The sequence below is a fragment of the Alosa alosa genome, chromosome 7 (genome assembly GCF_017589495.1).
Source record: "Alosa alosa isolate M-15738 ecotype Scorff River chromosome 7, AALO_Geno_1.1, whole genome shotgun sequence".
In the NCBI taxonomy this organism is placed as follows: Eukaryota; Metazoa; Chordata; class Actinopteri; order Clupeiformes; family Clupeidae; genus Alosa; species Alosa alosa.
The window spans coordinates 23,130,297-23,147,882 of NC_063195.1; the positions used below are offsets into that span (position 1 = coordinate 23,130,297).

The 17,586-nt window shown below is 41.9% G+C and overlaps 1 protein-coding gene across 1 annotated transcript; it reads right to left on the minus strand.

The window, feature by feature from the left end:
• Window positions 1-11,010: 11,010 nt before the first annotated feature.
• On the minus strand, window positions 11,011-17,262 carry LOC125298510 (sulfotransferase 6B1-like). The gene is made up of 7 exons (XM_048249292.1): window positions 16,927-17,262; window positions 15,637-15,746; window positions 15,183-15,272; window positions 14,941-15,064; window positions 14,320-14,414; window positions 12,941-13,097; window positions 11,011-12,556 (listed from the first exon to the last, which is right to left on the minus strand). Exons 1-7 carry the CDS (start codon window positions 17,123-17,125, stop codon window positions 12,429-12,431), a joined length of 903 nt encoding a protein of 300 aa, XP_048105249.1. The 5' UTR covers window positions 17,126-17,262; the 3' UTR covers window positions 11,011-12,428.
• Between the last annotated feature and the right edge of the window lie 324 nt (window positions 17,263-17,586).

Genomic DNA, 17,586 nt, shown 5'->3' on the forward strand with positions numbered 1-17,586 from the left:
GTACTATTTAAATAATTTAAAAATAATTCAATCACTTTCATTGAGCTGCACTTTTTCCGCATGCAGCCTTTCCTGGCCCCTCCCCGCTTTCTCTCGTAAAATAACCGTCTGCCTCTCCTCTGCATGTGCATTTAACAAAACTGCAGCATTCAAGTTAACTCTGCTAAGGTCTTATCACAACATAGTTTAGTCTCCCTAATGTAGGCTACTACAATCAAGCCATGTCTCTAACGCTTAGAATACTGTTCGGATGTCGAGTTTAGCATGCTTGGTTACAGCTGCTTGAGCATTTTAATGCCTCTGTCATGTTTCATATTTCGTAAATAAACCACAGTGAAATTGGTCAATTCCTCTGTAGGTTATCTGACAGCCCAGTGTGAGAGGTGCAAGCCGCGCAACATTGTTTATTTTTGCAGCCAATCACTGCTGTTGTTTTATTTTATTGATTTGATGTTAGTCATGGAGGCTAGATTTGAAGGCAGCCCGCAGGTAAAATCCAACTAACCGCATTCACCCCGCAAGCCAATAGTTGAATAGCCCTCTCCTAGAGCTTTTGAGAAATTGCCACTGCTCCAACACTGAAAGGCACTGTTAGAATCCTTGGATCAAACCAGGTTCAACGTAGCACAGTCTTCTCACATTGGTCACCGCACCAGAGCAAGCACACTTCGCAGTTCCCACCAGAAATGCATTCTAGTTAATAATATTGTTATTATTATTTTGTAGCAATCGTAATGTGCTAGTAAGTGGGCAAAATGTGTTTAAAATGCTTTCCAACTTTTTGGTGAGGGAACACACATTCTCCAAAAGGGATTAGGATATACCACCTCTCTCAAACCATTTGAATATTAACTGAGATTTGTATATATATATATATATCAGGAGAAGAGGGAAAGAGAGGGAAATGGCCAAGGAGGTGATGAGAGAGAGACAGGTGACCAGAGAGAGAGAGAGAAGGAGGCGACAGAGGAGGAACAGCAAGTAAAGAAGGAGAGAGAGGAAGAGGCGACTGAGGGTGAGGTGTGAGGGAGAGAGATCACAGAGACAGGCAGTGCAGGTCCAGGAGGCACAGATGACTAGATAAGAGACCTTGGAAGCTGCCACTGCTGCTGAATTTAACTACTGTGTCATTATGGCTTAAATAGTCATGTGAACAGCTGCATTAAAGTTAATTAGCCTAAATCAGTAAAAGTATCACAATGTATTTCTAATACAGGAATGGCAAATTAGCATGTTACCTTTTACACAAGAAAATTATTCAGTAAATAAATTAATTAATAAATATGCCGCGAGTTTAACCAGAGAGGGTTAAAGCGGAGCTATTATTCAAGGATCTTTGGTTTAACCCCAATAGTAAACCCAAAGTTACGCCCTTGCTGACGAGTCCACATACCAAGTTTGGTGTCGATACGAGAAAGTGTTGATAATTACAGCGCCCCTAGTGTTCAAAGGTCACTAAATATAATGAGCGTCTTCAGGATGAGGTCCCAAGTCCATATACTAAGTTTGGTCTCAATACGTGAAAGCATTGCTGAAATATGAGCCCACTTTGATGCCTTTTAAATGTTTTTGATGAAGTCCAATATGGCGGTCAAATCAATTATGTTGACATCACATGTTGGCATGTGTCGGCCTAAGGACCTCTCAAAGTATTAATAGACATCACTAATATGTTTTAATTCCAAACACATCACCCGTTACAGGCCAAAACGTAATATTGCTAATGATAGCGCCACCTATTGGTCAACAGTCATCAACGTTATTGAGCCTCCTCCTAATTGGGTCCTGAGACCCTGTTCTGAGTTTGGTGTTGATACGCGAAAGCCTTGCTGAGATCACTTCATTTCCTCTTTGGCGGCTTTGCCGCCAAACTTGATTGGTCACGACGGGCGATGGGTTTTGAATATGGCTCCAAAAAGCAATGCATTTGTGAGTCATGGTCTGAAGATCATCTGCGTCAAGTTTCGTGAAAATCGGACAAACTTTATAACCTTTGATGACTTTTAAGTGTTTTTGAATAAATACAATATGACGGAAGATCCAACATGGCGGAAATTGACGTCATGGGGTGCGTCGAGTTCAAGGATTCCAAATATACCTTAATGTTCAAAATGTGGTGTACGGTAAGTGCATAGATGTAATACAAAATTTGAAACGTTGGTGGCGCTAGAGCACTCCAGGTGCAGACATCAAACTTTGTGAAATTAAACATATGCCTGTAACGAATCAATATGCCAAATTTCTCAACTTTTTACTGTATGGTTCAATGGCAAATGAGCGTTTCGTTATAATAATAAGAAGAAGAATACATAGAATCACTATGGGTTGCCTCACAGCTTCGCTGCTTGGCCCCCAATTATCTTGGAAACAACAGATCAAAACATCAATGGCAACAGGAAAGTATTTGTCCAACCTACTGTATGTCCAATAAAAACAATCACATTAGCATTTGCAATTTAAAGAACTTATTTAATCACGGTACCTTCTGTCTCGTCCATGTATCAGGAGATACGCTGTGCCCCGATACCACCACTAATGATATAATACACTGTTACTGCTAATGGAACTTCTTCTTTTGGTGACTTGTGTGGCTGTGTAATAATGAAGAGTCATCTTCGGAAGTACTGAAAAAACTGTTAGTAGCAAAACACAAGAGCACAGTTACAGTACAGTAATACATTCCCATACAGCTCATGCCGACTGCATGCATGTAGAACTCACACAAAGACACGGCTTGACATTTACAGTAATCCGTTACCCCCATCCAAGCAAGTCACTTTACAAAAAAAAAAAAAAAACAGTTTATTGGACGAGTATGTTTACACATACAATGAATGTGGCTCTGTCAACGTGTTTTAGAGTAGGAGTACTCTTGGCAGTAAAATGGGAGTAAAATGTTTTGTGAATATGGGCCCTGGTGGGGTTTTTTTCCCCACAGATTTTTCACCACTACATGGTGAATATTGTCAACATTTCCAGATAATCGGAAACATACAAAGAATCTCCCAATCCCTCACAGATGTGTGAGATGTGTCAGGTAATAGAAGATGGCTGATTTGATTAGGACCTCCTCTGCTTCTCTGGAAGAGAAAAAGAAAGAGCATAGGATGGGAGGACTAAACCCAGGGGACTGTGGAAGAGCATAGGATGGGAGGACTAAACCCAGGGGACTGTGGAAGAGCATAGGATGGGAGGACTAAACCCAGGGACTGTGGGAAGAGCATAGGATGGGAGGACTAAACCCAGGGACTGTGAAAGAGCATAGGATGGGAGGACTAAACCCAGGGGACTGTGAAAGAGCATGGGATGGGAGGACTAAACCCAGGGACTGTGAAAGAGCATAGGATGGGAGGACTAAACCCAGGGACTGTGGAAGAGCATAGGATGGGAGGACTAAACCCAGGGGACTGTGGAAAGAGCATAGGATGGGAGGACTAAACCCAGGGGACTGTGGAAGAGCATAGGATGGGAGGACTAAACCCAGGGGACTGTGAAAGAGCATAGGATGGGAGGACTAAACCCAGGGGACTGTGGAAGAGCATAGGATGGGAGGACTAAACCCAGGGGACTGTGGAAGAGCATAGGATGGGAGGACTAAACCCAGGGGACTGTGAAAGAGCATAGGATGGGAGGACTAAACCCAGGGACTGTGGAAGAGCATGGGATGGGAGGACTAAACCCAGGGACTGTGGAAGAGCATGGGATGGGAGGACTAAACCCAGGGGACTGTGGAAGAGCATAGGATGGGAGGACTAAACCCAGGGGACTGTGGAAGAGCATAGGATGGGAGGACTAAACCCAGGGACTGTGGAAGAGCATAGGATGGGAGGACTAAACCCAGGGACTGTGGAAAGAGCATAGGATGGGAGGACTAAACCAGGGGACTGTGGAAAAACATAGGATGGGAGGACTAAACCCAGGGGACTGTGGAAGAGCATGGGATGGGAGGACTAAACCCAGGGGACTGTGGAAAGAGCATGGGATGGGAGGACTAAACCCAGGGGACTGTGGAAGAGCATAGGATGGGAGGACTAAACCCAGGGGACTGTGGAAGAGCATAGGATGGGAGGACTAAACCCAGGGGACTGTGGAAGAGCATAGGATGGGAGGACTAAACCCAGGGACTGTGGAAGAGCATAGGATGGGAGGACTAAACCCAGGGGACTGTGGAAGAGCATAGGATGGGAGGACTAAACCCAGGGGACTGTGGAAGAGCATAGGATGGGAGGACTAAACCCAGGGGACTGTGGAAGAGCATAGGATGGGAGGACTAAACCCAGGGGACTGTGGAAAGAGCATAGGATGGGAGGACTAAACCCAGGGGACTGTGAAAGAGCATAGGATGGGAGGACTAAACCCAGGGGACTGTGGAAGAGGCCTGATCGCGGAGCAGGACACTGTCCAGATGTAAACCACCAATCACAACAGCAATTAGTGATGTGTTATTTTAGGAGATGAAATACCATACATCATCAAGATGCAGAAGGACTCATGAAAAGCTCAGGAAAGTGTCCCTGCAGCTGATGGATTCACACACACACACACACACACACACACACACACACCTCTATCTCTCTCACAAAACACACACACACACACACACACACTTCTCTCTCTCTCTCTCTCTCTCACACACACACACACATACACACACACACACAGACTTCTGGGACCAACTCTGCCTGTGCTGTGCTGTTTGGCCCAGATTGGCTGTAGACAGTAGGCGCCACTCTTTATTAGATCTTAGAGATGGCCGCTCTCAGGAGAAATGAGAGGAGAGGAGGGGAGGAGGACAGGAGAGGTGAGAAAAGGAGCGGAATTAGAAAGAGGGGTGGTGTGGAGGAAAAGAAAGGGGGGAGGAGGAGAAGGGGGGAAGAAGAAGAAAAATCTGTATAAGAAAGAGAGGAGGGGGAGAAGGACAGGTGGAGGGATGGTGAGGAGGACGAAAGAGGAGGAGGGGTGGTGTGGAGGAAAAGAAAGGGGGATGAGGAGGTGCAGAGAGAGGAGGGGTGGTGTGGAGGAAAAGAAAGGAGGATGAGGAGGTGCAGAGAGAGGAGGGGTGGTGTGGAGGAAAGGAAAGGGGGGATGAGGAGGTGCAGAGAGAGGAGGGGTGGTGTGGAGGAAAGGAAAGGAGGATGAGGAGGTGTAGAGAGAGGAGGGGGGGGTGGAGGAAAGGAAAGGGGGATGAGGAGAGGGAGGGGTGGTGTGGGAGGGAGGAAAGGAGGAGGGAGGGATGAGGAGGTGTAGAAAGAAATCTGGATGAGGAAGGGAGGAGGGAGAGGGGAGAGGGAGGACGGAAGAGAAACGGACCGTGGAACAGATGAGGAGAGCAGGGAACAAGAGAGAGGAGAGGAGATGCAGGGGAGGAGAAGAGAAGAGGAGACTGACAGGAGTAGGGAGGACAAGAGAACCAGTGAGAGGAGAGAGGGGGAGGACAGAATATGGATGAGAGGAGTGGATAATGAAGGTTGGGGGGAGGACAGGATGAGAGGAGTGGGGAGGGTTTAGAGTTTCACAAAGATGGAGAGAATTTGACCAGAAAAGATGGGATGGGTGGAATAGACCAAAGTGGAGATGTCTGTGGGAGAAGAGGAAAGGAGAGAGAGAGGAGACGACAGGCACTGAGAGGAGAGATGAGGAAAAGAGTATAGAGGAAACAAGCAGTCAAGGGAGGACAGGAGAGGAGGTGGGAAGGGGGGAGGAGGATATTATTAGACCTCTTTAGACAGGGAGAATTAGACCGGAAAAGACTGGGTGGGTGAAAGCAACCGAGGGCGATTAAATCATTACTCAAAACATTGATATGATTCATACCACACAAGACATAACATATATGACAGATCCCTTGGACAGAAGGTCAAGAGTCACTGATTCTTAATTTTATGTTGGTCAAACAACATGCAGCCTTACCGACAGTAATGTTGCTGATACTCCACCATATTGTGATGTCCTGATATGGAAAAAAAACAATTTTTACCTTTTTTCAGTCACAGTGAATTATAATTTATTGGCTGAATCCTACCATTGATTGATTGAAACCTAAGTTATCTGAATGCATGAATGATTGGTTGATGGTGACAAATATATATGAGTATAGACACGTTTCCCAAAGTCAGGTGGCTATTACACCCTGACACCTGACAGTGATAGGTGAATGGTGCAGTTATTTTGGCAAATGGTTTACAAAGTATGATAAATATATAAAACCTAGTTTATTTGGGTTAGTTTGCTCTAGTTTATCCTATTCATACTAAGGCCTTTCATCTTTTCCTCCTGTTACTGTCCCATGTAGGACATTAGTTGGTATGGAGTACATTACAATAGAAAATGGAGTCGTTGGTCAACATGAAATGGCTTGCAAGAGAAGTCAACAGAGGTAGTTATTCTGGCTAACACCAGTCCAATTCTCAAATCTGAACAGGTCTAGGGAACTTCCATTCACGTCCGATTTACAAGGGGCATGAACAACAGTGAAATTAAACTTAAAAAGGTACATTACACTTTTGCCAAATGTTGTGGAAGTACAGCAAACACATATTTCATGTAAATGAAGGTTATACAGTTCTTAACTCAATTTGAAAGAATATACACATCCATATAGCTTGATACTAAGTCTGACGCCATCAACGCAGCCATTGGTTGTGTTTAACAGAGCTGATACTCCTCTGACTGTTATTATGTAAAGCCCGCTCCATGATGGATAGGCAGTCATGATTGCTTCCTGGGTTTTTGGTGAATCAGAAATCACTGTGACAGGGTCTCCAGACACACCTGCAGAGCAAATTCACATATGCTAACTGGTTTGTCTGGGTTCACCCAGACTAAGAAGGACTCAGTCAGTCAGGCAACAAAACTCTGATGCAACTTCCATAAGATCATCAGCAAAAGCAGATATTTTTTTGTCCTGTTTGTATTCATTCATTTATTTATATCTGTCAGACTTGTTATAAAGCGTGTCTAATTGGACAACAGCTGCTCATCTCAAAACACTGATAAGTTTCCATTTGTTTTGGTTTTATTGTTTTTTTTCATTGGCTTGGGAGGCAGCGCCAGAATCAATAAATTCACCACACTTAAACACATTTGTGGAACAACTAGTGGAATCCTGTTTCCAAAGTGATTTGTTTTCACACAAACAGAACTTTCTATGTTTTCTCAACAAAACTGATTAGACCACCGACATTTCCCCCACACTGCTATCTAATACCTTTCCATTTCCTTCAGACAATTTCCATTCTGTTTTGTACTGATGCATTTCATCCTCAAGTTGGCTTTGTGAAAAATGGATTGGATGTTATAAGGAAGCTTGCATAGGCAGGGAGGTAGATGTTTTGTGATGATTGGATGTTAAATATTTAGAAACTTATTATGACCGCCGAGCCGTGCAGCGAAGCGGATGTTGATCTCAAGGGGCCATGTCAACCCATTCCATAACCACTCATTTCATGTATAGCGCCAACTAGTTAAACACAAAAAAGTAAAAATGAGGTGTTGTAATCGCAGGTATCTGTGACCTAACATAGTCAAAACTGCACGAAATTGGAAGTGTAGGATCATTATGACACCCTCTGAATGCATGCCAAGTTTTGTGGAATTCCGCTCACGGGGGGGCCACACAATAAATTATTTTTTGTTACTATACACCAACTGGCCTGTAGGTGGCTGGAGACAGTTTTCTGTGAATATCTCGAGAATCGTAGGGCCTAGGAGGTCCACCTTTTTTTGTATGTTGGTCTTAAGGGGACATGTCAACTCATCCCATTACCATATACAGTATTTCATGTATAGCACCACCTAGTTAAAAAATTAAAAAGCAAAAAATTAGGTGTTTTCATCACAATATCTCTGGCTGACATGGTCAAAACTGTTCATGGGGGGCCTTACAATAAAATAATTTATGTGTACATTTAGTGACCGTACACCAACAAGGATTCCTGGGACACTGAAACTTGGTGGGCATGTAACCCCACATGGATAGCATGGAACCATAATTTTTCGTTTTGATCTGTAGCCCCCCCGCTGGACTGGACCCCACGAAAGGAGGGTAGGGCAGACACAGTTTTCTGTGAATATCTTGAGAACCGTAGGGCCTAGGATGACCAATTTTTTCTGTATGTTTTCCTCCAGGGGTCATCTTAACCAATTCCATGTGCACACATGTGCATAAACAGATACACACGCACACACATACATTCACAATTATGGGAACACTCAATGCGCCTCTTCAACCCTCTGCTGAAACTTCAAGCGTAGATTGCTTGCTTATAAACTCGCACTGCGCAGAAACAAAACTTAAAGTAGCCTAACTTATTTAACTGTCCAGAAACCAAATAAAATCATTCATATGCATACAATCCCCAATATGCGTGAATTAGGCCATTAGAAGAAGGCCATCTTACGAGCCTTTCATTGTGCAAAATCGTCAACGATGTTCCCAATATTTAATGCTCTGGCTCTCGTATTTTCAATGGACAGGATAGCTAACCCATGGAGCCCCATGCTACTCCTTAGGTATAGGTCTTAATAAGTTTGAGTTTGGAAAAAGATCGCTTAGCTGTTGCCACAGTCACAGGCAATGTCAGAAACAACATGAGTACACACTTCCCCGAATGTGGATGTTACACTGTCATAATCTACCACCAGCATTTTGGCAAGTTGAAAAATAGATGACTTCTGTGAAATCTCTGCTTTAAAGCAAGACCTGAATGAGAGGAGTTGTGTTGGGAATGTCGGTGCAATGTCCCTGCTATAATGGTCTGACAAACGTCTTGCCTTTTCAAGCAGTTCATCATCACCTGCGAGTTGAAGGGTCATAGGACGTAAAGACTCAAACACATGACAAGTTTCCCGCATACTTGCAAATCTTTGGGAGAGCTGACTGATTATGATGTCCAGAGTTGCATTATTATCTCTCTGCATCGGTTAAGCGCTCATCTTCCGATAGTTCGTCAAAGTGACGCTTCACTCTCCGTGCTCTAACATTCTAAAGTTCTAAAAAAAAAAAAAGGAGGCAGGGCGGGGGTAGCGACAGGCCCTGGGAGGTCACGGGCCCTGGTGCGACTGCACTTGCTGCACCTACTATAGTTACGCCACTGTGTACACGCACACATGCACACAAGAATTTCTCAGAATTATGAACAGGCAAGATGGGGGTGGGGTTGTATAAAATTAATTTTACATGTGAAATCTATGAACTAATCATGTTTTGGTACTTGTTGTCTAGCAGATACCAGTGGGAATTGAGTGTGGATAATGCAATTTAGTGACACAGTTAGAATCATTTTTGTGGAAAAAATGTGCTGGACTGGGCGGCGGTCATATTTTGTACCGCTCTGCAGTACATCTAGTTTTGAACATATTGATTACACAGTGTTGGAAATGACTGCAGTAGCGGAACAAGCTTCTTAAAATATTTGCAAAGCAACAATTCTAAAAATATCACTAGCAAAATATATGGAGACACAGATAAATAGACATAAACTGTCTAATGCACATCACCAATCATGTGGCAAGATGACAAAGTTCATGCCAAGCAATTCAAGAAACTGCAATGACTTATGATGTACTGAAAACAGCAAAAAGATGTACAACTCAATTACCACATGCAGACTTATTTTTGCATAGATTAGTGAAAAGCCTACTGTCTTAACATCTGACACATAACAGTGAGAGTGCTATGAAGTGGATTTATTAAGCAAAAACTCATAATATTCAAAAAGTATCTTTCAAATTATCACTAAACTAATAAATACACATTGTTCATATGTTTTATAGAAAAAAAAACACACAACAAACACATGTCACGTTTTAAGATGGCCGGGAGTAAGATCTACTATAGTACACACAGAGCACATTCTGGTTCCTGCCATTTCACCTCGCACTCACGGGTCCACCAGGGGTCACTGTGTCACCTCCATGCCGTCACGTGTACTCTGCTATGACAGCTAAGGGGGAGCAGTGCAGTGGGGTGATCACAGACAGCCCGTGGACCATTTCATAAACCAAGATGTAGTTATTGCTCTTATGATCCAATGGTCCAATGTCTGTATTGTTAGAATCAACTGTGTTTGTTTAGTTACAATGACCACCACCACCATCACCACCACCACCAACAACAACAACAACAACAACAACAACAACAACAAAACAACAACAAGTGTGTGCATAAACATAGCCAACATTCAGAGCAGTCAATAAACATCCTCTGAAGGCAAACTTTGCATTAGTCTGGATATTAAAGTCAGGAAAAAATCCATCTAAAAAATTACTTATGACACTCCTTTTCTGAAGAAAATGATGCAGTGTTTGTGGTGTTCTCCTTCATGGCACTGAAGGTTATCTCTGAGCAGATGTTCTGGGGCCTCATTTTAAAACGTTCTTACGCACAGATTTGATCTTAGACCGTGCTAAATGTTGATTATGCAAGCATCATGAATGAAAGCGAGCAGAGGACAATGGACATGGATGCATAAGATATCTTTCCAGAAAGCTTTGCTTAGAAAAACCATAATTAGTTAGGCTAAGCTATTCTAACTGACACATACACATAGGCTAGATGGCATAGGCTAAGCCTATACAATGTTTTTCATATATAATTTTACATAAGCTACAGCTTTTAGGCCAGTGATTTCATTAAAACATATGCTAATGATATTGATGAGGGGGTGTTTACATGGCGGAGGCCTAAAACCATCCGGCTGCGCACAAGTTGACGTTCATTTGTGATTTATAATGGGCACATCTGGAAGAGTGGCGTACGCACATTCGTTCGTTTTCTCTGAATCACACGTACGATCATTTCAGAAATTATCTAAGATCAAATGAAGGATGGTTTCTACGCAACACATTCTCAGGATTCGAGATTCACTTTAGTGCCCCTTGCTACCACTCATGATGTGTCAATATAGAAAACATTCTACAAGCATAAGGCAAAGTAAGACAGCAAATATATTTATAATCATGAAAAAGTAGAGTAAAAATACACTTGCATTAAAAACACATAACACCGTATAACTGGTAAATGTTTAATCATTATTGACAAGCAAAAAAAAAATTCTTACTGAGGCAGCGATAAGAGATTTTTTAAATTATGCTCAAATCACAATGTGGTATTATTACCCTACTTCCTGATTAAAGCACCTGGAGTTCATAATTTAGCACACTGATCAAATACAACAAAAACTGTGATTACTCTGTAGGGAGTACAATACATGCCTGTATTTTCCGGTTATATGATAATAGGATACTTTATTAACTGCATTATTCATTTTTTTTCCATTGTTGTTCAGAGCATCACCTCACATCCAGGGTTCTAAGAGCCGGTTTTTGACGGAGCACATCACTGCTGTGTGTACACTGAAACCTCTTCAAGGCCAACCTCAAGTTGTTCTCATCTATTGTGCTGAGGGCAATCTCCATTCTCTTTTGTCTCCAGGATTCTGACATTTCCAATGATGGGTCATCGGGTCATGTGTTTGGAAGATGAAATTGGAATTCCTGGGCTTCAGTGACAAAGGTGTGTGTGTGTGTGTGTGTGTGTGTGTGTGTGTGTGTGTGTGTGTGTGTGAACTCAATTTTTCCTGTTTTTTTTTAAAAGTTCACTATTAAGTGTGCCTGTTGTATTCTTTCCTAACCACCAGAGGACTCTGTTCTACAGAATATGTAAGACTACCATTTCTTATATTTAAGATTCAAGATTCCAGAAGCTTTATTGTCATTCCTACATTTTCATGTAGAAGCGAAATTTAGTACTCAGGTCCTAAACAAAGCAATGGGGGAAAAAAATTATGTAAACAATTTTTTAAAAATGCAGAATTTACAAGGTAAACATTTATTGTGATTTCATGTGAGGTATAATAGATGGGTTAATTAGATTTAGCAGACACTGTTGTCCAAAGTGACTTATATGTCAACTATATTACAAAATGACATTATCCCCGGATCAACACCACCTATAACATAATTAAGAGTGGCAAGTAAATTTGAAAGAGAAATAAAATCTTCATTCACAAAGGCAGTTGCATTAGCACTATTAAGTAATGCCAGAAGCAGGAATTAAATGTTACACAAACTTCCTTTAAAAAGTCTGGACAAATCTCGGATAAGCAAAGGTTTCATGACAGTGTCCTGAGTCTGTCACAACTGGAAACTTGACTCTTCCGTTATTCATTTCTCTTTGCTGATGATGGAGATGATGACAAGAATGATGATGATGACAACACAATGTGAAATGGTATTTTTGAGCTAAAGTAGGTCTTCACATTTCATCAAAGCTTTTAGTTTTGTTTTATTTGAGGTTTACTATTCCGTTCAGGAGTTGAAACTCAAAAAGATATTTATCTTCATTTGCTTGTGTTCACTTCTGTGCTTCGACTGGACGTGCCATCCTGTCTCAGGCAAAGATAAGAATGCATCTGTGTAACAGCTCCCTACTTGCAATAGGTGTCGTATTGGAGCAGGGCCCCCAGTTTGGTTCCTGCTAGTCTCTTGTTGAACTCCTCGTCCATCTGTTGGCTCTGGGCCTCACTGAAGTGGTTCCTCCAGTCACCCACCTCACCTGGTCAAGACAAAACAATCACACAGGGATCACTGACAACAGTTCCCACAAGTAGTAATAGTGGCACAGTTATTTGCCTAAATTGCCATTGAAGTCCATTGTATTTAAACACAAAGAAAAGCACTACTGCAAGTAGGCTAAACGACAATGTGTATTGTTGACATCAGCTATAGTCATCAGAAGTTGTATTTTCACAAAACTTCTTAAATAGGCTATCTTATCTTATCTTAACTGTCCAAAACCTTTATACTTAGCACATTACTGTAATCTATGGTTGTATGTGAAAACTCAATTATATCAGTGTTCCCAATGGGAATCAAGCCCTTGGAAAGGCTAGCACGTTTGCGCTAAGCACTGAATCATAGCAACACACTGCTAACACACCTTTACGGAACACCACATGGCTGAATTTGCCATGGGTTTTGTTAGCATCGTCCTTCATGGCATCAAATGTGCTTTGACCTGAGATGGTCTGGATCTGCTCGTCAGTTAGGGTGAAGCCGAAGAACTGTGAGACTTCTCTGATGCCCCTAATCAAGTCCTGGGATTATAGGGAAAACAAGGATGTGTGTACATATCATTTGAGTACATTAGCTAAATGAACAGAATTACCTCTGAGTAATGTGATGACACAATATATCTATAACCGTTTTTTCCGGGTTTCTCATGTATTTTAACTTTTTCCCTACTCTCTTCCTGTTTTAACCCTTGTGTTATCCTCAAATCTTACGACACTCTTTATCCTTGGGGTCAATTTGACCCCAGCTAAATAAACCCTCAGAAAATGATTATAATTCATATTGTTACCCAGTTTTTTTTGTGACAGGTACTTAACAAGAGTGTAATAACCACCATCAAAAGCCCTACAAAACAATCCCCCCCCACACACACCCCTTTATGAACCTTGGAACCCTGGCTGGCAATATTGCCCATCCAGTGTCAGCAGCCAAAAGGCTTGCTGTTGCTTCCCCTTTTGACTTATACAGTCCTGCCAAGATGACTTATATGTAATATGTACTTGCGTATGTAATAATGATAATAACAATATGTTCTCATACTATTCAAATAATAATATCCATAATGTGTCAAATATTCATGTATCCTATGTTTCATACAGCTGGGGTCAAACTGACCCCAAGGAACATTGTTGTACCCTTCAAATGAGGAAAAGTCATGAAACATGAAGCAAAAAAAAAAAAAGTAAACCATTTATTTTATGATGTTAAACGTTGCTTGGGGTCAAATTGACCCCAAGGATAACATGAGGGTTAATATTTACCCAAAACGGGAAGACAGTGGGGAAAAAGTTCAAATTTAAAAAGTTAATATCCCATATTTTAACACTCTCATAACTTTAGCCCTGTCAGTCTCCCCTTGCCCTTCCAGTGAAACAGATGTTTTCAAAGCATTGTTTTGCTTGCTTTTAACTTAGAGTGATGTAAGCCTATTTAAGATAACAGTGTGGTTGTTGTGAGAGCACAATTTGATGTCAATCAAACAAAGTCACGTTAGACCTAGCTTCTCACCTCGTTTAGTTAGTGCAGTTTTGTAGTATGAATTATTGCTGTCAGCAGAGGGATAGCAACAGAAAGATGAACATTGAAATGTCCCCGTATTTTGGATTAGTAACCTGGGAAATCATTTTCAATGTTCCATGTTGACAGCTATGCTATATGATATCAGTATATTTGAAAATTGAGATACATTTATACATGCAGTATATGCATTGCATCTTGTGTGGAGCTGAATAAGTACGGCCTTACTTCTTTCATGTCCTCAAATGTGATCATCTTCACATTTGGGTCATTGAAGAGCTTCTCCCAGGCTACAGCATGGTCAAAGTATGAGCCGTACAGCACTGATGCAAAAAAATAACCATTATTGACATATATTATTGACATGTATCCCATTTCTCCCATTGTTATTTGAATACAATGTGTGCCTATTTGTGCACATGCATAACATTAATCAAATCAAAATTAATTTGATTTTTTTTATCTTTAACCTGTCAATCATCATTGTACCATGACCATAACCATTAGACTGCAGTAGTGTTCCATTATCCAGCTAATGTGCAGGGATAAGACAAAAACAAAATGGAAGCATTCAGTAAATATTAATATTTGGGAGTCTAAATTACTGATAGACTATATACTGCTTTGAACCAGTATAGTAATAATTTAAGGAGGATGCCCAGTCACAGGAATTAGTGCAAAAAGTGCAAACACATCATACTTAAAGGAGCTGTGTCATAAATTGATGATTTAAGCTCAATTCCTTTTTTTTTTTCGCTCAAATAGAGTCATCCACCATTGACAACAAAGTCTGCTGTGCTGTGCTGTGCTGTGCTGTGCTGTGCTGTGCTGTGGTCTTCTCATCCTCACCTTCTCCACTCATGAAGTCTGAGAAGAACTTGTCCCACTCCACGCTGGGCAGCACTGGGTTCTTGTTCATGAAGTGATAGAACGAGACCAGCGTGTCCTTGGGGTTCCTCCAGACCACCAAGATCTATCAAAGGAACATGGTAGAACAGCAGTATCATTTTATACTGTCAGGAGGATGGATGGACAGATATGAACAGATAGATCATAGACAGACAAAACCCCACAACCCCACAAAACCCAACCTTTGCTTTCTTCTCCCTGAAGGAGGGATGCATCTCATCAGGGTGCAGATGAGTAGCCATTAGCCTGGGAGAAGCCTCTTGTGCTAACGCCTGCAGAACCAAACACAAATGTGGTTTGCAACCCAACATTATTAGATTGTATCACGGTGCCCTACTGAATAGGGTGATAATGTTTCATGATTGTATCATGGTACCCATACTGAATAGGGTGATAATGTTTCATGATTGTATCATGGTACCCATACTGAATAGGGTGATAATGTTTCATGATTGTATCATGGTACCCATACGGAATAGGGTGATAATGTTTCATGATTGTATCATGGTACCCATACTGAATAGGGTGATAATGTTTCATGATTGTATCATGGTACCCATACGGAATAGGGTGATAATGTTTCATAATTGTATCATGGTACCCTACTGAATAGGGTGATTTCATTCCAGTACACACCTTTTGCATATCTGGAGACATAAACTCTAAATGAGGAGGGCCCATAACGATTGTCTTTCCTGCAGCTGTTGTCATGATCTTTCGTAGAACTCCCACCATCCAATTAAATCCTTTTAGGGGAAACACCAGGCCATTCAGTAGTTAGTGGAATATTTACATACACACTCTAGAAAAAGTGAAACACTGACTTAGTCAGCTGGTCTCTTCTGCAATTTGGGTGCTTCCAAATGCTTGTAAAAATTAAGCAAGCTTAATGGGACAAGTTATTAACACATGTACAGCTCTGGAAAAAAAAGAGACCACTGCACATTTTTCTGATGTCATTTTTATGATTGTTGAGTGGCATTCGAATGAGTTGACGGTCATATTCAAAATCAAGAGACCACTGCAGATTTGCATATGACCATGTCAACTCATTCGAATGTCACTCAGCAACCGTAGGAAGACATCAGAAAAATGTGCAGTGGCCTCTTTTTTTTCCAGAGCTGTACATGTGTTAATAACTTGTCCCATTAAGCTTGCTTAATTTTTACAAGCATTTGGAAGCACCCAAATTGCAGAAGAGACCAGCTGACTAAGTCAGTGTTTCACAAAATCACTGAAGAGGGGAAAGAGGAAAAGTTGGTCAGTTGTGCAAGAGCATGTGTAATCTGACTCTTTATCTCTCTGTGGACTTTACGACATTCCTGGCGCCTGTTCATTGTGTCTGTACTTTCCAGCTGCTGTTACAGGATCCTGATTATTGCTCCTTGTACTGCCTCATGCAGTGTGTCTGTATTCTGGCCGTCGCGATTACTTCTGATGCTACAACACACGTCTCCCTTGCTCTCTGTGTTACTTGCTCACCTCATGGATCAGACCAGTAAGAAACACTAGGTTAGTCTGGATAACAGTTATGATCCGTCTACAAATATACAAATATACTGCATGTGTGCTGTACTAAACTGAACTGTACAGTAATGTGCTTAGTTATATATTGAATATAAGATAAAGTTGCACACTGTACCTAATACAGTGCATACATTTTAGGCACATTTGAAGTGGTGCTATAAAGTGAGAATGGATTCAAAATTATAAGAACAGCATTGTTTTAACTTCACAGTCAACACCACATAAAATGCAAACAAAATAATTATTATTTAAAAAAATATATAAATATAAAGACACTGGTGACTGAAGACCTCGATCACTGCTAAGTACTATAAGTAACCCCCACCGCACCCCCTGATCTGAGAGCATTGAGTGCAACACCACTAATCTACAGTCCACATACCGTACAGCCAGACTCACCACACTTTGGGTAGGCCACCAGCACCACGTCCTCTTGCCGCGCCTCCAGGGTCCTAAGGGCCTCCAGATTCTCCATCGGGCTCATGATTGTGGGATAGAGGATCCCCTTGTGCCTGAAGACCTTCTCCTCATCTGGCATGCTCTGAGCCCGAGCCATGTTCTGCTGTACCCTCTCTTCCAAAGTGAGTTTTTGGGCCATGTCTCGCAGCAGGCTCAAGAACGTGGACTCAGGAAAACTACTGAAAAGAGGACAATCCTTGTTTCAGTGCAACTGCTGCTGCTGCTGATGCTGCCTGCAATGTTTCAGTGTAGTCTGTCCTCAGTCTGACATGAGGTGAGAGATGAGGGTTATATACACACACACACACGCACGCACGCACGCACGCACGCACGCACGCACGCAGGCACGCAGGCACGCAGGCACGCACGCATCTGGAAATCTGAAGCCTGGTTCGCACGAGAGTGCGTGAGAGCATGGCTTTGTTTATGAGCCTCAGGCAGCCACCTCCCCTTGTGTGTGATAGGGCGTGTTTGTAAAAAACAGAGTTTCCTGTAGCCTGTCAGAAAGGCTTGCCCATGACTAGTCTCAGTCAAACAGCATGATTCAGTCTAAGAAGAAAGCTGTCATGCTGACAGATGCTTTAGGTTTTCAAACTTCTT